Source organism: Mesoplodon densirostris, chromosome 4 (genome assembly GCF_025265405.1).
Source record: "Mesoplodon densirostris isolate mMesDen1 chromosome 4, mMesDen1 primary haplotype, whole genome shotgun sequence".
Taxonomy (NCBI): Eukaryota; Metazoa; Chordata; class Mammalia; order Artiodactyla; family Ziphiidae; genus Mesoplodon; species Mesoplodon densirostris.
Genome location: NC_082664.1, coordinates 141,620,865 through 141,647,661, shown reverse-complemented (window position 1 = coordinate 141,647,661; position 26,797 = coordinate 141,620,865). Strand labels below are relative to the sequence as shown.

The window sequence follows — 26,797 nt, the reverse complement described above, 5'->3', positions numbered from 1 at the left end:
ATATGTTGGTCCATGTTCGTGGATGTTGCTTCACAGTGCCACTTGCTTGCAGACCATATCCTTCAGTACTGGATATGGAAAACTGCCCCATTCATCCCTCCGGCCAAGGAGCTACATATCACTTCAAAGCAAGCTTTAAACTTGATGAGAGTTCTGGGGAAGAATAGTCAGGAGGCACATTCCTCTGCCTTTGGTGCCTCAGTTAAAAAGAGTTTAAAGCGGCCTAATTACTGATGGCATATGGCAAACACTTTTATGCCCTGGTAAAAGACTGACAGGGATCTAGGCTGTATTTAGAGGCAACAAATAGGGTTTAGTGACACCCTCAGTGAGTTTGTCAACAGTTGAACAACTGATAACACTTTACTCCACTTAGAGCAGGTGAAGAAGAAACATGAGAGAAGTGAACCAAGGAGTGATGTTAGATGGTGGGAATGCCACTGTGAAGAACCCCAAGGATCCCAGCAAAGAAGCCAGGTTAGTCGAATCAGCCACCTATTAGAATCCCTTTGGAAACAAAGAAATGCCTGAGGTCAATGATGGTCTGATAGTCACATTACAACACAGGACTCCCAATGCTGTAAGGCTATCAATATTACCACATATAATTTTTTTCATTAACAACTACTATATAGATTTTCCATATAGTTTAAAGCTTTTCTAACAATTACTGCTTCCCAACAGTTCCTTCGGAAAGTATTAAAAAAACTATTAGGACCATTTTAAATAATAATCTTAAGTCTTCTAAATTCCTCATTGATAACATTTATATACTGTGTTTGAAATCATATCACAAAATCAATGCAACAAGCCTTAACTGTCACTATAAATTTAGGGGGAAAATGGACAAAACTTAAAAACATCAATTTGTATTTTTTCAGAACCTAAAAAGCAGATTAATTCTCTATTTAAATCTGTCTGATTCAAGAAATAATCACTGAATGAAATAACTATAAAAAAACTAACACTTTGCTTTAGAAATTGCTATTATAAGGCAATGCAAAATGCACACTTTTGCTGATATAAAAATTTTAATATAAAGTAACAATATAAAGTATATTCTATACCCTTAAACGAAATTTGGTTGATTACATTTTTGGTATGACTAAAAGGAAACAAAAATACACACAGACATGTCAGAGGAATTTGGTTCAGAAAGAAGATTAAGAGAGCAGTAACTCTATTTGGAAATCTAACTACTAGAAGTGAAAAAAGGTATTAGGAAGAAAAAAACAAGGAGCACCAGCAGGCACTTATTTTTATTTGCCTACCAATGGCAGGCTATTCTTTGCAATATATCTCTGTTCTTCTTAGCTTGTCTACTAGCTACTTAAGTTTTTCCCTGGACCATCACCTAACAATAGCAGTCACTTTTCTCATCTCCAATGTTTTAACTGTATCAAAGGGAAAATGGAATTTGACAAAGCTTTAAAAATTTGAGGTGTTTTAGGTCTCCCTAGGCAATATACACAATTGTCATTAAGTGATTCAGTACCATATTACCATAATTTAAAACTAAAATTTTAAATTTTAAAACTAAAATTTGAGATACCATTTTCTAAACCTATTCCAAATGGCGTAGATTGTTTTAAATGATAATATCAAGTGTTGCAATGAGTTGAGTTTGGGCATCATCAAACACTGGTTCTGGGAATGTAAATGAGCATGGTCTTTCTGAAAGTCACAATATTTATCAAGAATTAAGAATTTTCAGGGGAGAGGGGGAAGATGGCGGAAGAGTAAGACGCAGAGATCACACGTGGAACAGCTCCTACAGAACACCCACTGAACGCTGGCAGAAGACCTCAGACCTCCCAAAAGGCAAGAACCAACCCCCCCCACCCCCCGCCACGTACCTGGGTAGGGTAAAAGAAAAAAGAAAAAATAGAGACAAAGAATAGGGACGGGACATGCACCAGTGGGAGGGAGCTGTGAAGGAGGAAAGGTTTCCATACACTAGGAAGCCCCTTCGCGGGCGGAGACAGCGGGTGGCGGAGGGGGGATGCTTCGGAGCCACGGAGGAGAGCGCAGCAACAGGGGTGCGGGGGGCAAAGCGGAGAGACTCCCGCACAGAGGATCGGTGCCGACCAGCACTCACCAGCCCGAGAGGCTTGTCTGCTCACCGCCGGAGCGGGCGGGGGCTGGGAACTGAGGCTCCGGCTTCGGTTGGATCCCAGGGAGAGGACTGGGGGAGTGAACACAGCCTGAAGGGGCTAGTGCACCACGGCTAGCCGGGAGGGAGTCCGGGGAAAAGTCTGGACCTGACGAAGAGGTAAGATACTTTTTCTTCCCTCTTTGTTTCCTGGTGCGCGAGGAGAGGTGATTAAGAGCGCTGCTTAGAGGAGCTCCAAAGACGGGCGCGAGTCACGACTATCAGCGCGGATCCCAGAGATGGGCATGAGAAGCTAAGGCTGTTGCAGCCGCCACCAAGAAGCCTGTGTGCGAGCACAGGTCACTCTCCACACCTGCCCTCCCAGGAGCCTGTGTAGCCCGCCACTGCCAGTGTCCCGGGGTCCAGGGACAACTTCCCCGAGAGAACGCATGGCGCCCCTCAGGCTGGTGCAACGTCATGCCGGCCTCTGCCGCCGCAGGCTCGCCCCGCATCCGTGCCCCTCCCTGCCCCACGGCCTGAATGAGCCAGAGCCCCCGAATCAGCGGCTCCTTTAACCCTGTCCTGTCTGAGCGAAGAACAGACGCCCTCCGGGGACCTACACGCAGAAGCGGGGCCAAATCCAAAGCTGAACCCCTGGAGCTGTGCGAACAAAGAAGAGAAAAGGGAAATCTCTCCCAGCAGCCTCAGAAGCAGCGGATTAAAGCTCCCCAATCAACTTGATGTACCCTGCATCTGTGGAATACCTGAATAGACAACAAATTATCCCAAATTGAGGAGGTGGACTTTGAGAGCAAGATATATTATTTTTTCCCCTTTTCCTCTTTTGGAGAGTGTGTATGTGTATGCTTCTGTGTGAGAATTTGTCTGTATAGCTTTGCTTTCACCATTTGTCCTAGGGTTCTGTCCGTCCATTTCTGTTTGTCTTTTGGTTTTTTACTTAAAAAAATTTTTTTTCTTAATAATTATTTTTTACTTTAATAACTTTATTTTATTTTATCTTACTTTATTTTATTTTATCCTTTCTTTCTTTCTCCTTTCTTTCTTTCTTTCTTTCTTTCTTTCTTTCTTTCCTTCCTTCTACTTTTTCTCCCTTTTATTCTGAGCCGTGTGTATGAAAGGCTCTTGGTGCTGCAGCCAGGAGTCAGGGCTGTGCCTCTGAGGTGGGAGAGCCAACTTCAGGACACTGGTCCACAAGAGACCTCCCAGCTCCACCTAATATCAAACAGCGAAAATCTCCCAGAGATCTCCATCTCAACGCCAACACCCAGCTTCACTCAACGACCAGCAAGCTACAGTGCAGGACACCCTATGCCAAACAACTAGCAAAAGAGGAACACAACCCCACCCATTAGCAGAGAGGCTGCCTAAAATCATAATAAGGCAACAGACACACACAAACCACCAGACGTGGACCTGCCCACCAGAAAGACAAGATGAGCCTCATCCACCAGAACACAAGCACTAGTCCCCTCCACCAGGAAGCCTACACAACCCACTGAACCAACTTTAGCCACTGGGGACAACACCAAAAACAACGGGAATTACGAACCTGGAGCCTGCGAAAAGGAGACCCCAAACACAGTAAGATAAACAAAATGAGAAGACAGAAAAACACACAGCAGATGAAGGAGCAAGATAAAAACCCACGAGACCTAACAAATGAAGAGGAAATAGGCAGTCTACCTGAAAAAGAATTCAGAATAATGATAGTAAAGATGATCCAAAATCTTGGAAATAGAATAGAGAAAATGCAAGAAACATTTAACAAGGACCAAGAGGAACTAAAATGGAAACAAGCAACGATGAAGAACACAATAAATGAAATTAAAAATACTCTAGAAGGGATCAATAGCAGAATAACTGAGGCAGAAGAACAGATAAGTGACCTGGAAGATAAAATAGTGGAAATAACTACTGCAGAGCAGAATAAAGAAAAAAGAATGAAAAGAACTGAGGACAGTCTCAGAGACCTCTGGGACAACATTAAACGCACCAACATTCGAATTATAGGGGCCCCAGAAGAAGAAGAGAAAAAGAAAGGAACTGAGAAAATATTTGAAAAGATTATAGTTGAAAACTTCCCTAATATGGGAAAGGAAATAGTTAATCAAGTCCAGGAAACACAGAAAGTCCCATACAGGATAAATCCAGGGAGAAACATGCCAAGACACATATTAATCAAACAATCAAAAATTAAATACAAAGAAAACAAATTAAAAGCAGCAAGGGAAAAACAACAAATAACACACAAGGGAATCCCCATAAGGTTAACTGCTGATCTTTCAGCAGAAACTCTGCAAGACAGAAGGGAGTGGCAGGACATATGTAAAGTGATGAAGGAGAAAAACCTACAACTAAGATTACTCTACCCAGCAAGGATCTCATTCAGATTTGATGGAGAAATTAAAACCTTTACAGACAAGGAAAAGCTGAGAGAGTTCAGCACCACCAAACCAGCTTTACAACAAATGCTAAAGGAACTTCTCTAGGCAAGAAACGCAAGAGAAGGAAAAGACCTACAATAACAAACCGAAAACAATTAAGAAAATGAGAATAGGAACTTACATACTGATAATTACCTTAAATGTAAATGGATTAAATGCTCCACCAAAAGACACAGATGGGCTGAATGGATACAAAAACAAGACCCACATATATGCTGTCTACAAGAAACCCACTTCAGATCTAGGGACACATACAGACAGAAAGTGAGGGGATGGAACAAGATATTCCATGCAAATGGAACTCAAAAGAAAGCTAGAGTACCAATTCTCATATCAGACAAAATAGACTTTAAAATAAAGACTATTAGAAGAGACAAAGAAGGACACTACATAATGATCACGGGATAGATCCAAGAAGAAGATATAACAATTGTAAATATTTATGCACCCAACATTGGAGCAACTCAATACATAAGGCAAATACTAACAGCCATAAAAGGGGAAATCGACAGTAACACATTCATAGTAGGGGACTTTAACACCCCACTTTCACCAATAGACAGATCATCCAAAAAGAAAATAAATAAGGAAACACAAGCTTTAAATAATACATTAAACAAGATGGACTTAATTGATATTTATAGGACATTCCATCCCAAAACAACAGAATACACAATTTTCTCAAGTGCTCATGGAACATTTTCCAGGATAGATCATATCCTGGGTCACAAATCAAGCCTTGGTAAATTTAAGAAAATTGAAATTGTATCAAGTATCTTTTCTGACCACAACACTATGAGATTAGATATCAATTACAGGAAAAGATCTGTAAAACATACAAACACATGGAGGCTAAACAATACACTACTTAATAACAAAGTGATCACTGAAGAAATCAAAGAGGAAATCAAAAATACCTAGAAACAAATGACAATGGAGACATGACACCCCAAAACCTATGGGATGCAGCAAAAGCAGTTCTAAGAGGGACGTTTACAGCAATACACTCCTACCTTAAGAAACAGGAAACATCTTGAATAAACAACCTAACCTTGCACCTAAAGCAATTAGAGAAAGAAGAACAAAAAAAAAAAAAACCCAAAGTTAGCAGAAGGAAAGAAATCATAAAGATCAGATCAGAAATAAATGAAAAAGAAATGAAGGAAAGGATAGCAAAGATCAATAAAACTAAAAGCTAGTTCTTTCAGAACATAAACAAAATTGATAAACCATTAGCCAGACTCATCAAATCAATAGAATTAGAAATGAAAAAGGAGAAGTAACAACTGACACTACAGAAATACAAAAGATCATGAGAGATTACTACAAGCAGCTGTATGCCAATAAAATGGACAACCTGGAAGAAATGGACAAATTCTTAGAAATGCACAACCTGCCAAGACTGAATCATGAAGAAATAGAAAATATGAACAGACCAATCACAAGCACTGAAATTGAAACTGTGATTAAAACTCTTCCAACAAACAAAAGCCCAGGACCAGATGGCTTCACAGGCGAATTCTATCAAACATTTAGAGAAGAACTAACACCTATCCTTCTCAAACTCTTCCAAAATACAGCAGAAGGAGGAACACTCCAAAACAGTCTACGAGGCCACCATCACCCTGAGACCAAAACCAGACAAAGATGTCACAAAGAAAGAATACCACAGGCCAATATCACTGATGAACATAGATGCAAAAATCCTCAACAAAATACAAGTAAACAGAATCCAACAGCACATTAAAAGGATCATACACCATGATCAAGTGGGGTTTATTCCAGGAATGCAAGGATTCTTCAATATACACAAATCAATCAACATGATACACCATATTAACACATTGAAGGAGAAAAACCATATGATCATCTCAATAGATGCAGAGAAAGCTTTTGACAAAATTCAACACTGATTGATGATAAAAACCCTGCAGAAAGTAGGCATAGAGGGAACTTTCCTCAACATGATAAAGGCCATATATGACAAACCAACAGCCAACATCCTCCTCAATGGTGAAAAACTGAAACCATTTCCACTAAGATCAGGAACAAGACAAGGTTGCCCACTCTCACCACTCTTATTCAACAGTTTTGGAAGTTTTAGCTACAGCAATCAGAGAAGAAAAGGAAATAAAAGGAATCCAAATCAGAAAAGAAGAAGTAAAGCTGTCACTGTTTGTAGATGACATGATACTATACATAGAGAATCCTAAAGATGCTACCAGAAAACTACTAGAGCTAATCAAAGAATTTGGTAAAGTAGCAGGATACAAAATTAATGCCCAGTAATATCTGGCATTCCTATACACTAATGATGAAAAATCTGAAAGTGAAATTAAGAAAACACTCCCATTTACCATTGCAACAAAAAGAATAAAATATCTAGGAATAAACCTACCTAAGGAGACAAAAGACCTGTATGCAGAAAATTATAAGACACTGATGAAAGAAATTAAAGATGATACAAATAGATGGAGAGATATACCATGTTCTTGGATTGGAAGAATCAACATTGTGAAAATGACTCTACTACCCAAAGCAATCTACAGACTCAATGCAATTCCTATCTAAGTACCACTGGCATTTTCCACAGAACTAGAACAAGAAATTTCACAATTTGTATGGAAACACAAAAGACACTGAATAGCCAAAGCAATCTTGAGAATGAAAAATGGAGCTGGAGGAATCAGGCTCCGTGACTTCAGACTATACTACAAAGCTACAGTAATCAACACAGTATGGTACTGGCACATAAACAGAAATATAGATCAACGGAACAGGATAGAAAGCCCAGAGATAAACCCATGCACATATGGTCACCTTATCTTTGATAAAGGAGGCAGGAATGTACAGTGGAGAAAGGACAGCCTCTTCAATAAGTGGTGCTGGGAAAACTGGACAGGTACTTGTAAAAGTATGAGATTAGAATGCTCCTTAATACCATACACAAAAATAAGCTCAAAATGGATTAAAGACCTACATGTAAGGCCAGAAACTATCAAACTCTTAGAGGAAAACATAGGCAGAACACTCTATGACATAAATCACAGCAAGATCCTTTTTGACCCAGCTCCTAGAGAAATGGAAATAAAAACAAAAATAAACAAATGGGACCTAATGAAACTTAAAAAGCTTTTGCACAGGGCTTTCTTGGTGGTGCAGTGGTGGAGGGTCTGCCTGCCGACGCAGGGGACGCGGGTTCGTGCCCCGGTCCGGGAGGATCCCACATGCCACGGATAGGCTGGCCCGTGAGCCATGGCCGCTGAGCTTCTGCGTCCGGAGCCTGTGCCCCACAACGGGTTAGGCCACAGCAGTCAGAGGCCCGTGTACCGCAACAGAAGAAAAAAAAAAACCTTTTGCACAGCAAAGGAAACCATAAATAAGACCAAAAGACAACCCTCAGAATGGGAGAAAATATTTGCAAATGAAGCAACTGACAAAGGATTAATCTTCAAAATTGACAAGCAGCTCATGCAGCTCAATAACGAAAAAACAAACAACCCAATCCAAAAATGGGCAGAAGGCCTAAATAGACATTTCTCCAAAGAAGATATACAGATTGCCAACAAACACATGAAAGGATGCTCAACATCATTAATCATTAGAGAAATGCAAATCAAAACTACAGTGAGATATCATCTCACACCAGTCAGAATGGCCATCATCAAAAAATCTAGAAACAATAAATGCTGGAGAGGGTGTGGACAAAAGGGAACACTCTTGCACTGCTGGTGGGAATGTAAATTGTTACAGCCACTGTGGAAAACAGTATGGAGGTTCCTTTAAAAACTACTAATAGGACTACCATATGACCCAGCAATCCCACTACTGGGCATATATCCTGAGAAAACCATAATTCAAAAAGAGTTATGTACCAAAATGTTCATTGCAGCTCTATTTACAATAGCCAGGACATGGAAGCAACCTAAGTGTCCATCATCGGATGAATGGATAAAGAAGATGTGGCACATATATACAACGGAATATTACTCAGCCATAAAAAGAAACGAAATTGAGTTATTTGTAGTGAGGTGGATGGACCTAGAGTCTGTCATACAGAGTGAAGTAAGTCAGAAAGAGAAAGACAAGTACCGTATGCTAACACATATATATGGAATCTAAGAAAAAAAAAGTCATGAAGAACCTAGGGGTAAGGTGGGAATAAAGACACAGACCTACTAGAGAATGGACTTGAGGATATGGGGAGGGGGAAGCGTAAGCTGTGACAAAGTGAGAGAGTGGCATGGACATATATACACTACCAAACATAAAATAGCTAGCTAGTCGGAAGCAGCCACATAGCATAGGGAGATCAGCTAGGTGGTTTGTGACCATCTAGAGGGGTGGGCTAGGGAGGGTAGGAGGGAGGGAGACGCAAGAGGGAAGAGATATGGGAACATATGTATATGTATCTGATTCAGTTTGTTATAAAGCAGCAAGTAATACACCATTTTAAAGCAACTATAGTCCAATAAAGATGTTTAAAAAAAAAGAATTTTCAAGCCCTTTGATTCAGTTATTTCACTACTAGAAAACAAACATGAGGAAGTAATCAAATATATACATAAATATTTATATGCAAGGTTATAAGGTCATTCATTAACAGTGATAATTCAAATAGGAAAAAAAACAGCAAAATTTGTATTTTTAGAAAATATAAAGGACCATATAGATGAATTATAGTTTAAAAACATGACAGAATATGACATATGTTTGTAATCATATTTTCAAAGAACATTTATTGAGGGTAAAGGGTAAAGGGTAAGTACTGTGGGTAAGAGTAACAAACTATAAAGCCTGGTATTCCAGGTCCTACAATACTAAAGCATATTTTATGGGGCTGTATCCAGGATGCTGGTTTCAAAAGGAACACAGCCCACTGCACTGGAATTCTCTATTAACAAATAGCCCTATATCTTGGGAGGTCACTTTAAACTCTATAGTTTTGATTTTTTAATCTATTAAGTTAGGGGGCCGATATAAACCTATATATCGCAAATCAGGGTACGTGGCAGTGTGCTAAAAGTATACAAATCTACTGGATTACTCTACAGCAGATATTCATGAAACATCAGCTTTACTTGTAAGTAAATAATTTAGCACATAATGCTTATATTAAAATAAACACAAATAATAATGCATAGGACAAAATTTACATAATTTTTAAAGAAAAGGTATCAGGTGTCATAGAAATCCAGGGCCACTTTAGGTTACAACCACAGGCATACTAAGTTTACTTAAACTACTATGACTTTAGTGACTGAAGTCTGAGAAACTGAGACAGATGAGCAAAAGTCACAGAATACAGCTGAAAAATAACATAGAAAAAAGGTAAGTGGGTACCTTATTTTCCTGTGACAGGAAGATCTTAAGGCTAGTGATAGGTATGCATATGTTGACTTACTAATGCTTAGACACAAATATGAATACACTAACCACTTCAGAACGAAATAAAAGTTGCACGAAGTTTCAAACAATACCTTGATGAAGCAGCTGTACTCGGTATAAAGGAGGCAGCGATGTCAAAAGGCAAGTGTGCAAACGCATAGCTAGTAAGTACCGCAAACCACACTCATCTAATGTGTCTCTTCCTGCAAAGAGGAAATATGTTTAAGGAAAAAGGAATGCAACAAATCACAAACCAGTAAAAAGTTAGAAAATAAACATTAAATATAATAATAATAATTTACACAATATATATATATTTTTGAGTGTATTCCTTTCTGAACACTTCAATATCTTTATTTATACAGCTTTACAAAAAGCATATGTATATATTAAAACTGCCAAATGAAAAAAATTGGGAAAAATATAGGTACCTATTAGTACAGGTAATAATAGTACTTAGAGCTACTCATAATAAATGAAAAGGAAAAAAATCTTGAAATCCAATAAAAATATATCAGCTATAGTAAGTTAGGTATAATTTTTTAAATATTTCCTGTGCAAATTCAGATGAGATTTAAAAACAGGAATTACATAATAAAGTAAAATTATTTATTATATGATTAAATAGGTAATATTTTCTAGGTTGGTTAGCTCCAATGAAATACAGAAGATTCATTATTCAAAGATTTCAAATTTGACTCCCCAGGCTAGTGTTACCAAGTTAAGGCTGAACTCTAACCTTGATTCCACAAATTTACTCTTAGTCAAAAGTTGAGCAGAGGTATGAAAGCATGGCAAGTTTACTCAAAATTATAGGCATTGTTGGATAAAAGAAACAGAAAAATACTAACAGCACCTAGCCTGGTAACTGCCACTTAGGAAGTACTCAAGAGTATTGAATCAAATATTTTCTTGAAGAAAATAAAATGTTTTAAATTGTCAAAGTTCCACCTCTACTCCCCATCAGCTATATTTGTTCATCCACTCACTCATGTATTCATTCAACAAAGTAAGCATCCACTACATTGGAGGCACAGTTTAGGTACTGGGGGTTTGGCAGGGAATAAGGCAAAGTCTCCACTCTCAGGGTGCTTACATCTTAGGAGACAGAGACAAACAATAAAGAAGTAATGTGTCTAGTGGAAATTAATGCTATTGAGAGAAATAAAGCAGGACTGAGAGAAAGGGAGTGTTGGGGTAAGAGGGTTCTATTTGATATAATGAGGCCAGGGAAAAACTTTCCAATAAGATGACATTTCAGCAGAAATCTGAGGAGGTAAGGGAATGAGGCATGCCTAAATCTGGAAGACAAGTATTCTGTGCAGAGGAAACAATATGCACAAAGAGCCTGAGACAGGAATGTGCCTAGTGTGTTTGTGGGACAGCAAGGAAGACAATGCAGTAGAATGGAAGTGAGCACAGATCACAAAGAGCCTTGTAGATCACTGAAGCATTTGGCTTTTTGTTCTAAAGTGAGATGGGAAGCCACAGTGTTTGTTGAGTAGAGGAGAGATTTAATGTGATTTTGTTTTAAAATAATCACTAATTCCTATGCGAAGAATAGACTGGGGTAACAAGAACGGAACAGTTTAGTAGGAGACCTTGTCAATAATTAGGCAGAATGTGACGTGACTTGGACCAGAGTGGTAACAGAATAGGTGATGAGAAATGACTGGAGTCTCCATACAGTAGAACTAATAGCATTCGCCAATGGACTGGATTAGGGCAGGAGAGAAAGCAGTCAGGAATACCTCTAAATTGTCTTACTTGAACAAATGGAAGAATTCATTTACTTAGAATCCATTTACTGAGATGGCAACTATTTAATCTCTGAGCTTCAGTTTGCTACCTGTGAAATGGAGACATTCATTTCTGCCTTATCTACCTAATGAAAATCCTTTGTGACCAGGAGGAACCATTTTTATATTGCCTAACTAAGGATACAGTTTTGTATCCGAAAATTTAAACTGTTTTTCATGGATTATGATGTATCTATTTTCTTAATGTCTCAAATAAAAACTCTAACATATATTAAGTTTGCAACAAAGGCTTAAGGCTGTTCTGGGGAGAATCTTGCTCAACTGCACACAACTTCATAATGATTCAAATTTTTTTAATTAATATGGTTAGAAAATAACTCATAGGCAAAATCCTCTAAAGGTCACTAGTTATTTTAATCTACAGAATACCTTGGAGATATATTATAAAGGCATAAACCTATATGAAGAGATATATTCCAGGTAGCTTTGAGGAACAGTCTTTTTCCCTCAAACTTGGAAATCTTGTGAAATAATTAGAAGAGTATAGGCTTGGAGGCAATGATTTACCCACATCTGAACCCCAGTTCTGCCATTTACTACCTATGTGATCTTATGTGTCACTTAATCTCCCTAAGGATCAGAGTCTTCATCTATAAAATTAAGTATAATAGTAGCTACCTACTAGAAGACTGTTGTAATAATTAAATACAATAAAGTACATGAAGCACCTGGCACATAGCAATTGTTCACTCCTCCACAATATTTACTGAATGAATGAATGATCAATCATTTTCGGTTTCCTTTGCTAATGTCATCATTTAGAATCAACACCATTACTTTCAACTATCTGCATAAAAAAGAATGAAATCTAGTTTCAGGAGGCAGCCAGAATTTTTCCGGTTACAGAACGAATTAAGCAAGACACATGTTACATTAAAATGTATGAAAACCCCTTTCTCAAGAGACTTTTTGGAGAAAATTAGGTAATAAGAAAATTTATTTATACCTAGAAATGCAAAGATGAACAAGTTGAGCCCAGCGGGTCCTTACAACCTGGTGGTTCAATAGTAAAATTAACAAATGGGCCATTATCACTAAAATTAAAATTAAAATAAACCATTGGAATCAATCTGTTCAAAAAAAACAAAAGACTATATGTCCAAAATGATATGAAGGTTTCAGGGTAAAAATTCATGTGAGGATTCACACAGATATCACAAATACATAAAGTCACATGCACAAGTCATAGCCTACCCCAATCACCTTTCCTTTTACAGCTAATCATTAATAGTAACTATCAACTAGAGAGGTCATTTCCCTGCAAGGTTTAAAGAAAGACTGCAATTTAATATGTGAGTCATTATATAGATAAATACAAACAGTTCTATTAATGATAACTTTATAAATTTTTAGTTAGAGTATTTACCTGAGTAACTCTTATCTCTGTTTTCATCGAGCTCAGTACTGGTGGTAGCCACTGTATCAGCCAAAGCTACAAGGAACATCTGCTCCAAACGGGTAAGGCCTGGTAGACTTGAGTGCATAAGATGACTTGAAAGTACCCTAGCATGTTCTTGGCCAAAGTAAGCTGGTCCGTATTGAGAAAGATTTATTACTTTTGATTTGTTTTCTCTTTTTTCTGGCTCTAAGTCAATATCATCTGTTGTTATATCCTGGATTTGGAACAGCTCTAAATATTGATCCTCTGGTTGACTTTCCATATGATCTTCATAGCTCTGTGGTAGTTTTGTACTTTCTTCTGAAATTCTGTAGGTTGTATCTTGATCGGCAGCAAGCAATGCATATAACGGTAGTGGGGGAATAGAATCTATCTCAGTATAATCTCGAGTACCATCTTTCCCTATGGTGACTGTATCCTTTGCTGTACTGCCACTTACACTAATGGTTCGAGAAATATGTCGCTTAGTTCCTTCTCCAGCATCAGCATCTCTAACTATTGCAACTTCTCCTGCAATGCATTTTACTAAATGAGAGAGAATAGCTTTAGCCCTGCGAACTTTCCCTAAATCCATCAATTCTAACAGCTGGGTTGGATGATACTGTGGGAGAGTAGGGGAAAGTACATGTGCAGCCTCAAATAAGCCACCGTCTTGAGCTACAGTTGGTGAACAAAAAATATCATCAGCAATAGCTGCTCCCTCAACAATACTTTTTCTTGACAACATATTAGACTTAAAGGCAGAATGATCTTGTATTGCTGTCTCTTCTGCATCAGGACCATCAGCGTCAACGTCTCCAAATTTGACAGCATGCTTCCACTGTGCATATACATGCATTTCACAATCCATTCCCACCACCAATATCCCATCTCTTACCCAAGAGAGAGAAACAGGCAGTGAAGGTGTACCATCAACAGAAGACACTAAGTCTATAGATCTAAGAAGAACCCATCTTGACCTAACTCCTTGCTTGATACTTCCACCTAGTGGTAAAGTAATGACAGCTACTCCATCCTTACTATTGATTTGCTCAGTCACAATTCCTGAAAGCCGCCCATACATGAAGATATTAGCACCGACCCCTACTGTGAGAATGTGGGAGCCATCTTCTTTTGATACCCAGTCCAAATGTACTAAATGTTTGATATTCGGAATAAGATATCTATCCTTGCTCAAAAGTGCATCTGATTTGCTGTACACAAAGAGATTACTGTCGACACTGACCCTTGAATCAAGTACACTCCCAACTTTGATCAAATCATCAAGATGAATTGTTTGTTCTAAAACCCATTCTGAACCTCCTGTAGATTCACATTCAAATATGCAAACATGCATGGAAAATTCTTTAGAAACAAAACCATTGTGATGGATAGGTTGTTTGTAAGCCACTGCAAGGCGACCTGTGTATGAACAGCTAACAGCAACTGGTCTTCCCACAATGCTCACTGTACTGCTGTTATCTTCTCCTTCATCATTCATCAAGGGCCATCTCCTCCAATAATAGGTTTCCTTCTCATCACTTTTACATTGTAGATTGGTTTCCATACTACATTTCCAGAAGCGTACTTTATTGTCAGAACAAGTTGTAACCACTAAATAAGGTGCCAGGCACACTGGATAAATTGAAGAGGAACTCAGGTGGCCTTAAAAAAGAAAAAGCAGATCGTCATAGTAATAGAAACACAAAATAATATGCTAATAATCAAATTCTAGAATGTGATTAATCCAAATCCACTATGAGCTTCTTCAGAGTAACTCTGCAGTCCCCTGCTAAACCAAATATTTCATTAAAATAAAACTCAAAAGCAATGAAGCAAGTCAATGCTTAATCAATAAACCTGTCACCTGCTGTAATTTATATGTCTTTACCACACATGCCTCACTGGACTTTCATTCTATACCTTTTATCACTTTCATCATAAATACTTAGGTAGTCATTAAAATTTGCCTTTCAAATTCCCCTAACTGGCCCGCAAATAATCCAGACACTAGATCTACCCCCACCACAAAATGTTTTCAGTCAGCTAAACAGACACTCACCTTCTTCACCAGGTTTAATTCATGCTCTCCTAACACTGAACCAGAACCCTCATATTCATTCCTGACTGCCAAAGACTAACACTTCCCATCTATTGTCAACTATAACATGAGGGGAGGGACTTCCCTAGTGGGGCTGTGGTTGAGAGTCCGCCTGCCAATGCAGGGGACACGGGTTCGAGCCCTGGCCCTGGAAGATCCCACATGCTGTGGAGCAACTAAGCCTGTGTGCCACAACTACTGAGCCCACATGCTGCAACTACTAAGGCCTGCACCTAGAGCCCATGCTCTACAACAAGAGAAGCCACCGCAACGAGAAGCCCACGCACCACAGCAAAGAGTAGCCCCCGCTCGCCACAACGAGAGAAAGCCCGCACGCAGCAACAAAGACCCAAGGCAGCCAAAAATAAATAAATTAAATAAATTAATTTAAAAAAATATATAAGATGAGAGGTAATAGTGATTAAGATTGGGATCAGAAGGCCTGGATTCAAGTTCCATTCTATCAATGCCTGCCTAACAGTGGGAAAGCCACTTAAACATCCGAGCCTGTTCTATCTAAATAATAGGGAGGGGCTTCCCTGGTGGCGCAGTGGTTGAGAATCTGCCTGCCAATGCCCGGGACATGGGTTCGAGCCCTGGTCTGGGAAGATCCCACATGCCGCGGAGCAACTAGGCCCGTGAGCCACAACTACCGAGCCTGCGCGTCTGGAGCCTGTCCTCCGCAACAAGAGAGGCCGCGACAGTGAGAGGCCCGCGCACCGCGATGAACAGTGGCCCCCGCTTGCCACAACTAGAGAAAGCCCTCGCACAGAAACGAAGGCCCAACACAGCCAAAAAATAATAAATAAATAAATATTTAAATAAATAAATAATAGGGATCATGTTACTACTTCCCTTGGAGTTTTACTGTCCAACAAGACATTTGAAAGCATTTTACAGAGTCCCTGCAAAATGTAATTTATCATTATTAATTCCAATAAACTTATTTGAGTATATCCTAAACTTTCCAAATACTTTGAAAGATTCAAAAGCTGACCTAAATCTGCACCTGCCACAAAAGCCCAGAGTAAACTCTTAATGTGGTCTTTCCAACTCTGATTCCAAACCTGTGTTAGGGATGAGTAAGAGAACCTCATACTCAAAATCATTCACCAGTAATTGGAATAATCTTGAACCTCCAATTCTGGTTCCCCAAAACACTATTCGAGGAACTCCTCAATTCAAATTCCACAATGACAGAACTTTTTTTTTTTTTTTGCGGTACCCGGACCTCTCACTGTCATGGCCTCTCCCGTTGCGGAACACAGGCTCCGGACGCGCAGGCTCAGCGGCCATGGCTCACGGGCCCTGTGGGATCTTCCGGACCGGGGCACGAACCCATGTCCCCTGCATCGATAAGGCGGACTCTCAACCACTGTGCCACCAGGGAAGCCCCACAATGACAGAACATTTTAAAATACAGATGCCAGTCCTGCTCTTTAAACTATTTTACCAACCTTGCTAATGTCAGTATCACTCTAGGCAAACCAAACTCTAATCCTGTATCCTATATTTTTCCCCCAAAGTATCTGCCAACTCCTGGTCAAACACACTTAATGATAGCAATACTGTGGATGAAAAGCCTTAATTTAAAAAAAAGCTTCAATAATTCACATATGACCATATTTTTCTTTCCAATTTCACTATCACAGTATTCCTATTTATAGGAAATCACAGCGTAGGCAAGAAACCTTGCATTAAAATGTTCACAGTATTTTCTGTCAAGCTGATTACATTTATCACGGGAAATTATTTCTAAAATAGACATGTTTCTAAACAGAGGTATCATTAGTAGAAAACAAATCTTTATCTCAATGTCAACTCTGCACATATTTCAGAAGAGTTCACCCATTTTATGCACTGAAGATTGCTCTGAGCTACAACTGTCCGGTCTTAAATTTATGTTACCTGCTGAAGGCGTTGCTCTTATTACTTCAACTCCTACTGGGAGATCAAGAGGTTGGCTATATACCAGTCTGGAACTCAGAATCAGTTTACTAGCAGTTTGAAGGTTGGCAATTGATGAAGAATGTGGCATGGGGCTCACACTAGGAGAGGTTTCTGGAGAAGAGTCTATGTTCTTCTGTCCAGGGACTGGAAGTAGACTCTCTGATGAAACACCTTCTGAAGCTTTAGCTTTGAAAATAAATTATGAAATTATGAAATATATATAGTATCATCACTATATACATGAGCTAGTATAATATTTTGTGATGATTTAAGAAACATGGTTTCTTAAAAGTGCTCTGGAGACAAGATCAATTTTCAAACTTTTGCTCAGTTACCTTGATAGAATTTTTTTTAAACTATTTTACTCTTTCTTAGCATCAGCAATTACATCACAGGGATATTGTCAGTGAAGAATCACAACATGTAAGATCTAGAAAAAAAACAAGTTCTCTAGCCCAGTATTCTCAAAACACATCAAAAGCTTGAGGAACTTTTAACATGAAGGTTCTCAGGCCTAGCCACAGAAACACTGACTCAGTTGTTTTGGGGTAGATCCCATAAATCTGCATTAATAAGCAGCCAAGGTGTTTCTGAAACAGACGGGACATAAATCAAACTTTGAGAAATAACAAGGTACTGCCTCAATAGATGAAGAAATTTAAACTTGGAAAGCTTACTGATTTTCCGTAGGTCATAAAATTAGCTAGCGGTAAAGAAGACACTAAAATACCAGCCTACTAACTATCAAGTGCTGAAACAAGATAACAAACAAGATCTCAAGAACATATAGGGCTTCCCTGGTGGCGCAGTGGTTGAGAGTCCGCCTGCCGATGCAGGGGACACGGGTTCGTGACCTGGTCCGGGAAGAGCCCACATGCCACGGAGCGGCTAGGCCTGTGAGCCATGGCCGCTGAGCCTGCGCGTCCGGAGCCTGTGCTCCGCAACGGGAGAGGCCACAACAGTGAGAGGCCCGTGTACCGCAAAAAAAAAAACCAAAAAGAACATATAAAAGTTCGAAACAAATTTAAGATAGTATTAGTTGAATGGCTTTGTAAGCATATTGACCTTGATCTTTGTCCAAAAAGCTTCTAGCTTTCACATTCAGGTGGAGTGTAAATCTCTAAGCAGATTTAGTTATCTGTGCTTCTGCTACATGTAAGAGATACTTTGCATCACATTTATTTATTTGTATGTCCATCTCCCTCCCCCCATTAGACTATGAATTCATCAAGGGCAAGGATGAGGTCTTATTAGCTTTATACATCCCGAGTAGCACCAGAATACGGAGAGATAATAATCAATCCCCTTTTGCTTCTGGTGGATTTTAAATATGTCAATCTCTTTTATAATGGCAGACCACTAAATAAGAAATGTGAAAACATTTTTTGTAAAACAGAATAAGACGACAAACTTGAATCAGTAGTCAGAAGACAGAAATACTACTCCTACTCTAAAACTAACTAGATATGTTGCCTTAAGCAAGGTACTTTATCATCTCTAGCTATTTTCTCACCTGCAAAATAAGGCTGAATTGAATCATTTCTCTTTCTGTAAACCAGGCAATTTTCTAATGCATATATCTCATGCAAAGAAAGAAAACAAGAGCAGGGGGAAAAAGCAAAAGAAAGGCTTTAAAGCCAGAAGACATAATTTTGAAACTTGGTGTGTGACAAACTAGATGTGTCATTTGGTCGAGTTACTTAATATTATTCCATTGGTAAACTGAGGGTAACATCTATCTCACATATATAAAGTACCTATCTCAGTGCCTGGTACCTAGAAGGTACTCCAAATGTTCCTTCCCCACCTAAATGTAAGTCTAGTCTATGACTTCACCCTCTGCCAGGATTTTCAACACACTGCTAAATTCACATATCAGCTTGAATGGCAATGTACACCACGTTAAATCTGCTGCACATTTTAGAACCACAAGATAGATGCTTTATGTCAAAGCTAAAGACAGCATATGATTTGTTTGCTTCTACTGTAATCTTACTGTCTGTGACCTTTTACTGCTGTCACAGAGTAAGCAAGGCAACTCTACACTAGCCCAGACCTGAGGGGAACTGCAGTGGGATACTTTCTTCATAAGCAGGGGGACAGAAGGCATCACATGATTCCTATCCCACCACAAGGATCTGTTGCTACCTCTATTAATCTCTTCAGAACCATTCCTGGCTCTGTGCCCAACTCTAGAAAATACTATATTCTCTGGTGGGTTAAGAATTCTCTTCCCGGAGGGTATTATGCTAAGTGAAATAAGTCTGACGGAGAAAGACAAGTACTGCATGGTTTCACTCATACGTGGAATAGTTTTTAAAAGTAGTAAGTGAACAAACAAAACAAAACAAAGACTAACACATAGATACAGAGAACTGATTGGTGGTTACCAGATGGGAAAGGGGGTGGGGAAGGGCAGAATGGGTAAAGGGAGTCAACTCTATGGTGACAGATGGAAACTATACTTTTGGTGGTGAGCACACTGTACTGTATACAGAAGTCAAATTAGAATGCTATACACATGAAACTTATATAATTTTATAAACCAATGTTACCTCAATTAAAAAAAATAAAAATAAAATTCTCTTCCTGACAAGCTTTTATCAATAGATCCCTCTACCCTTGCATTCCTGTGGAACAACATGTAACGCCAAGAATTAATACCAAAGGCTTTGAAATTTTTTTTGGATTCCTCCTACCACAAGAAGATTAGGCTCAACTAGGCACAGGTAAAGGTTCTATTGAATCATTTGGCTTTTCCAGTCCTAGTTCATAGCCCAGTTAGAACTGCTATTTACACAGTTATGTGATAATGTGGATTACAAAGAGAACAAAAGACATATACATTATTATTTCTCTGTATTAAATGTTTAGCATGTATAAAATCATTAAAATTATGTAACCATCGGAAATAATAAAATATTTTCAAAACTCAAATATTTTGGGCTAATCAGTTTAAAGTAGATTCAGTTTGATATGGCTAACTATGCATTTCTTCATTTAAACAAGAATCTCTCAAAAAGTAAGTTTGTTTTATTATTATTATTTTTTTTTTTCTTTTTGCGGTATGTGGGCCTCTCACTGTTGTGGCCTCTCCCGTTGCGGAGCACAGGCTCCGGATGCGCAGGCCCAGCGGCCATGGCTCACGGGCCCAGCCGCTCCGCGGCATATGGGATCCTCCCAGACCGGGGCACGAACCCGTATCCCCTGCATCGGCAGGCGGACTCTTAACCACTGCGCCACCAGGGAGGCCCGTAAGTTTGTTTTAAAAAGAAAGATTCATAATCAATTTCTGTACTTCATATTACAGATCCTCTAATTTGCTAAGACATCAATATGAATATGTAGAGCAAAAGCACGGCTGAAATATTGTTTTTTTTTTTTTTTTTTTTTTTTTTTTTTTTGCTGTACGCGGGCCTCTCACTGCTGTGGCCTCTCCCGTTGCGGAGCACAGGCTCCGGACACACAGGCCCCGCGGCCATGGCTCGCGGGCCCAGCCGCTCCGCGGCATGTGGGATCCTCCGGGATCGGGGCACGAACCCGTGTCCCCTGCATCGGCAGGCGGACTCTCAACCACTGCGCCACCAGGGAGGCCCTGAAATATTGTTTTTAGTCACTGCTGCATTTCCTAACATTCTACAAAACCAGTTCCCCCTTTGAACGGCAGATGCTCAATCACATTTTCTAAATAGCAAATCTCCTTCTTTTAGTGATGCTAAAGCTAATGTGCATGGTATCAGATGGCAGTGTGTATTAACCAACAAAAAAATACAATATTAATTCTATGGGCAAAACTGATTTATAGAGACATGGTATCTAGAACAGAGTCATAATAGGCATTTAATAAATACTAATTAAAAAATAAATCAATCTAACTTTTTTTTTTTCAATATGTCTAATGTGCCCGTTGACTGGTTTGCTTTTAGATTAACCTATTTCATTAATGATTTATGGCCTTGTAATTAGAAGTTTGGCCTATACATACTTCAATTCAGCAACTCAATTTACAGTTCACCGGATTTTCATTTTAAAGAATTAACCAACCTAAAGCATATCCAGTAAAATGAATTTATTTCGTATCATCTCTACATAGAACTGTAATATAATTACTTACCTAAACATGCCTGTACAGATTTAAGATGAAGGTGCCACATATGGAGAACAGAGCAATTATTGCTGTCCTTTTCAATTACTACTAGAAAGAACTTTTCTGAAAATGGTGGTGGTCGATATCCTATTGTTAAAGGAAAAGAATATTTAAGTTAACGTGTTTCTATAGGGTTAAGAGAAAGACATTTTAAACAAAATCTCTTGATATGTATAGAAGTTGGGAGGAAAGGGAAGAATAGATGTATAGAAGCAGTTTTATATAACTTTTGTGCTAAAAGTTAGGTGGCTATCAAAGACTAACAGGGCTACATCAAAAGTACAAAAGTGAACATGAAGGGATACCTATTGGTCAAAGATGGGACAATTTGAGCATCAAAGAATAAAAATGAATACAATTTATTAAAACTCATTGAGTTCATAAGAATACCAAAAGAGAGAGGGCACATAAGAAAAAAAAGGAAAGGAAGGACAAGAGGACCAGAAGGAAGAACTGAAAGGAAGAGAGAAAGGAAGAGAAAGACACAGAGAATGCAAGAGCAAGAGAGGGAGAAAAAGAACAGGAGCAAGTCAGCCTCACTGGATGACCCCTGAAGTAACTGGGGCACTAACTCCTTAATTGGAAAATTGGCAATTAAATGGAAAGAATGAACTAAACATGTATCCTGCTTTTTCTGTAGGTAAAATAGTATTTTTTTTTAAATTAATAGTTATGGGTGGAGGGCCAATGATGGTGGTGCAGGAAAGACTTTTTAGAAAATGTATGCATTTTTTATGAAAAGACATTATTTGTGAACATAATATTCCCTATTGACAACTGCATTTTTCATATATGAAAATGAGATCTACAAAGGACAACAAAAACTTTCTTTAAAAATGAAAACCTATACATTATATGAAATTATGGGTGTGACACTTTTGAAAATTGTGAAGCAGTATAGAATTTAAAGACTCTTTCATTTGATAAAAAAGGAAGGAAGGAAGGGAGGGAGGAGAAAAAGGAGGAAAAAAAAAAAAGAAAACCCATAATGGAAACTCATTGGCAATGAGCACTGCTAAAACTCAAACTGTGGCCGCTAAATACCATGCTCCATTGAAAGGAACAGTTTGGAGGGATGACTCCATTCTTGCAAAGGCTATCTACAAGATAAGCCTGGCATATCTTGCTGTGCCTGAAAGAAAGGAAACTATCAAAAATAATGAGGTTGTGTCAAAAGGACTCAGGACCAACTTGAAAGGGTCTTCACTAGCCTAATACAGGACAATGCAAGCATTAGAATTATGACTGCAAACTGACTGAAATATGCTAAGTACATAAAAGTTCATGACTGATAGGAGTATATCTTTGTATGTGTATTATTCTTCAGTAGTTTTTCCAAAATGGGTTCATAATGATTCACCAAATAAAAAGAAAGACAACAACAACAATAAATTCAGCCGTAACCACTGGCAGCAACCTGGGCACAAACTCCTTTGAAATAATCAATTAAAGGGAAAGAACTAAGCACTTACTCTCGCTTTCCTAAAAATAACTCTATTTCAAAATAGCCAAAAAGCTGCCATTGATAAGGGAAAGCTTTTCCTTACAAATGCTTTCCAGCTAATAAATAAATGAGAACTGATAAAACTAGAAAATCACACTTGTGCAATCCTTAATGAAATAATTGAATGGAAAGCAACAATTTCAATGGAAGAAACCATGAGATAATAGATTGCTGGCAAATTTTACACTGGTGCCACCAGGTGAATTTTCTGAATCTTAGCATCACTAAAAATGAGACATCCTAACATTATGTTCTTTCTTATGACCTTCTATGATGAACAAAGCAACACCTAGGAAGTTGAACCTGGGTCAAATCAGGTCTACAGAGGTAATTTGCACTTTACAGGAAAAATTTTAAATGACGTCACAAGTAACTGGTCAGAGAAATTCCTATAAAATAACTCTCTCTAAAACAAGTCTGTGGCATGATAAGAGTATAAAGGGGGATTACTTTAGCTTAAAAGACTCTTAAAAAATGAAACACAATGTGTGGACTCTATATGGATACGGATCCAAACAAATTAAGAACAAATAACCCTGACATTTTTTGAGACAATTAAATGAAGTAAATCTATGGACTAATTATTATAGAATTCTGAGAAATTTTGTTATTTTATCAATGTGATAACAGCACACATGTAAGAAAGTCATTTTTAGAAATGCATAAAGTACACAGGAGCGAAACAACATGATGGCTGAGTTTGCTTTAAAATATTTCATGAAAAAGGAAAAGAAAAGAAAATAGGGTAGGTAAAGCAGGTGACAAAATCTTAAAATCATTAATCTAAGTTATGGGCATAGGAAGGTTCATTTACGCACTCTACTTTTGTCTGTAACTGGCACTTTTCTTAATTAAGAGTAATTAATTTTTAATTAAAACTTAGAAAGTACAAAATACAGCAGGGTCACGGAAGAGGAGAAATACACATTTCAAGTCCCTTAAGGAAACAGCTACAAAATCAAGAGAAACTTTGTACAAAAACTAAAGGAAAACCAAGAAAAGCATCGGGAAATCTTTCAGCCTGATTTCACAGTGACATAAAGAAATATCTGGGATTGGCATATATACACTAATATGTACAAAATAGATAACTAATGAGAACCTGCTATATAGCATAAGGAGCTCTACTCAGTGCTCTGTGGTGACCTAAATGGGAAGGAAATCCAAAGAAGAGGGGATATATGTATACATATAGCTGATTCACTTTGCTGTACAGCAGAAACTAACACAACATTGTAAAGCAACTATACCCCCAACAAAAAGAAAAAAAGAAAAAGAAAAAGAAATATCAAGGGAATTCCCTGGCGGTCCAGTGGTTAGGACTTGGTGCTTTCACTGCCATGGGCCCGGGTTCGATCCCTGGTTGGGTAACTAAGATCTCACAAGCCAAAAAATATAAATATATATATCTCAAAAGAGGGAAATAAAATAATATTTTTAAATCCAGGTCTTCCAATTAAAAACATTACTTAAAAAATACCAACCTTATATAAGCATTGTTTTCTAGTAGGTTGGCATGTATTCCCTGTTAGAAGTAGCATGATAATTGATAGTTAGATTTGCAGGAAAGCATATAAAAAAGTTTAACCCAAGTAAAGGTGAAATACTATGGAAAAGCACATTTTAAATCTATACAGTACTGTTATGCTATAGTGACAGTGAAATAAAACTGAACGTGACAACTGAATAACTTAGAAAGAAGAAAAGTTCTGATCTATGAAGAAAGATGCATGAAAGGGAAAAAATTATTAGTCTGAGGGGTGAAAAGATGTTTGAGCTAAGCCTCACAGAAGACAGAACTCATTCTGATTTTCCACTAAAGAAAACGAAATTAACTGTACAAACTCAGTAGAAATACCTTCCTTAAATGACTATACATAATTCTGTGATAAAAGCTATACTAAGAAAATTAAATATGTCCTTCTAGATACTCACAATCTATAACCAAATGAGATAAAGTATCTGGAAACCCTTTATAAACTAAAAACTATTAATCACAGAAAATGAATTCTTAAAGTAGGACATGTCTTTCCTACCTTCAAACAGAAAGTATTCTACTCAGTATGTTCTATTTTCAAATTTCATTTTCAAATAGAACATTAAAGTTTTACAAGTACAAAGTATAACTTCTAAAAGGAATATTTAAAGCTAAATAATAAAGTTTAAATATCATACGGTTTGTTCTTGGAAGGTCTTAGGAGAACTACTTTCTTTCACAAGAAGAAGAAAGAAATACAACCCTTCAGAGAGGAAAAATATGAGATGGTACCTTTAATTCCTGGTATACCATACAACATAATACCTAAGCGTACCTAAGCTTCCTGGTATACCAAACAACATAATATCTCCCTCCTATATTTATCAATAATCTTTAGTAAACTTATATTAATTGGCTTCCTTAAGATACCAGAGGGATACTTATTACCAATCAAAATAATTTAATTGTAGAGTTGAACAAACGAAGTTAAGTTTTTAAACAATTAAACTAGGTTTCATAAATAACATTTCTTGGCAAAAGGCTATGTCACCAGAGAACTTGTCTTTCAAAATATAATTTTTACCCTCATGTGTTCTTCACTTACAAAAAAGCAATTCTGATAGAACTAGTGTATTTGCCAAAAATCATGAGTGATGACTTTTGATATAAAGATCCACACTCAATGAAAGTTTGGAGGTTTTCTAAGATTAAGGTATTGAACTCAAGACTATTTTTTGAAAGTACCTTGTGATGGTTGAAAAAATATTTCTGTTTCCTTTTTCTCCATGTCTTCCTTATGTGGTTTATATCCTCTAATGAAGTCTTCTTGAAACACATGAAGCAACTGTGTATTTGAGCCACACTACAAATATGAAAAAAGTAAAGTTTTATTTTTGAAATTCTGTATCTTCCACCCACTACCTCCCCAAGAACCCTAATATAAAATAGAAGAAAAAAACTCTCTAACAATTTCTATTCTTTATAGAATGACTAATTAGAGTGGAAAAAGCAAGAGAAAAAAATCATCAGATAAATTACTTTCAAAGATGCTATAGTCATCAGCAGAACTGTGAAACTCTAGTAAAAACAAATCAACAGGTTTGCATCTCAAAAAAAAAAAAAAAACAAGTTAAGTAATCTAGGCCACTGAGTTCAAAAATATCAGGTCTTATGACTGGCTGGAGAAGGCCATGCAGACCATATTAAGCACACTACCATAGGTTCTTTTTCTAATTCTACTTGAGAACCAAAAAAAAAAAAAAAAAAAAAAAACCAGAAAGGTCCTCAAAGTACTTCCAGTAAGTCTGTCTAGTGGGAATTATGAAGGATCCTGTAACAGCCAGTAGGAATAACACATCTCTGAAGAAATGTATTTACATTTAAGTAACTAAGATTTCTAAAAGAATAGATGAAACATCACAGTCAGCTGATGCTACAAAATCATGTTTGGGATCTCACAGCGAAGAAGAGTAAAGATAATCACAAATAGCTACTTAGAATCACAAAAGTGAACTGAAATTCAAGGAAAGGCTAAATCCAAACAAAAGCTTATTATGGAAGTAGGTCAAGACAATTTGATGGCTGCCCCACAGATTTCAAGGAAGGCAAGCAGCTATGATAATCTTGGCACTGAATGGATGGGCTATAATCTTAGAGAATAAAGCAAATCACCCTCCTTTCATAGTATTGATAGAAGGAAATAAAATGACTATGACATTAGGTTGACCCACAAAATTTTTATGAAAGTGATAAGGTATTTTTATATCTCTCCATACAGAAACATAAAAAAATCCCTTCACATTCATAGCATAAAAGGTCACCTTCCCTGTGGGAACAGATGTATATGTATGACTGATTCACTTTGTTATAAAGCAGAAACTAATAAAAATTTTTTAAAAAAAGGTCACCTTCCCCAGGGAAGAAGAATAAATGAAAGAAAAGGGAAGGGTGATGCTTTCATGGATATAGAAATCA

At 37.8% G+C, this 26,797-nt stretch overlaps 1 protein-coding gene across 3 annotated transcripts in view; it reads right to left on the bottom strand.

Annotated features, from left to right (window-relative positions):
* DMXL2 (Dmx like 2) overlaps positions 1-26,797 on the bottom strand; it is a 163,264-nt gene that overhangs the window by 48,598 nt on the left and 87,869 nt on the right. For all 3 annotated transcript variants that reach the window (XM_060097340.1, XM_060097341.1, XM_060097342.1), the window contains 5 exons: positions 25,568-25,685; positions 21,309-21,428; positions 17,153-17,380; positions 13,132-14,808; positions 10,038-10,148 (listed from right to left, as the gene is read on the bottom strand). In XM_060097340.1, coding sequence (XP_059953323.1) covers positions 10,038-10,148; positions 13,132-14,808; positions 17,153-17,380; positions 21,309-21,428; positions 25,568-25,685 — 2,254 coding nt within the window. The remainder of the gene's footprint in view (positions 1-10,037; positions 10,149-13,131; positions 14,809-17,152; positions 17,381-21,308; positions 21,429-25,567; positions 25,686-26,797) is intronic.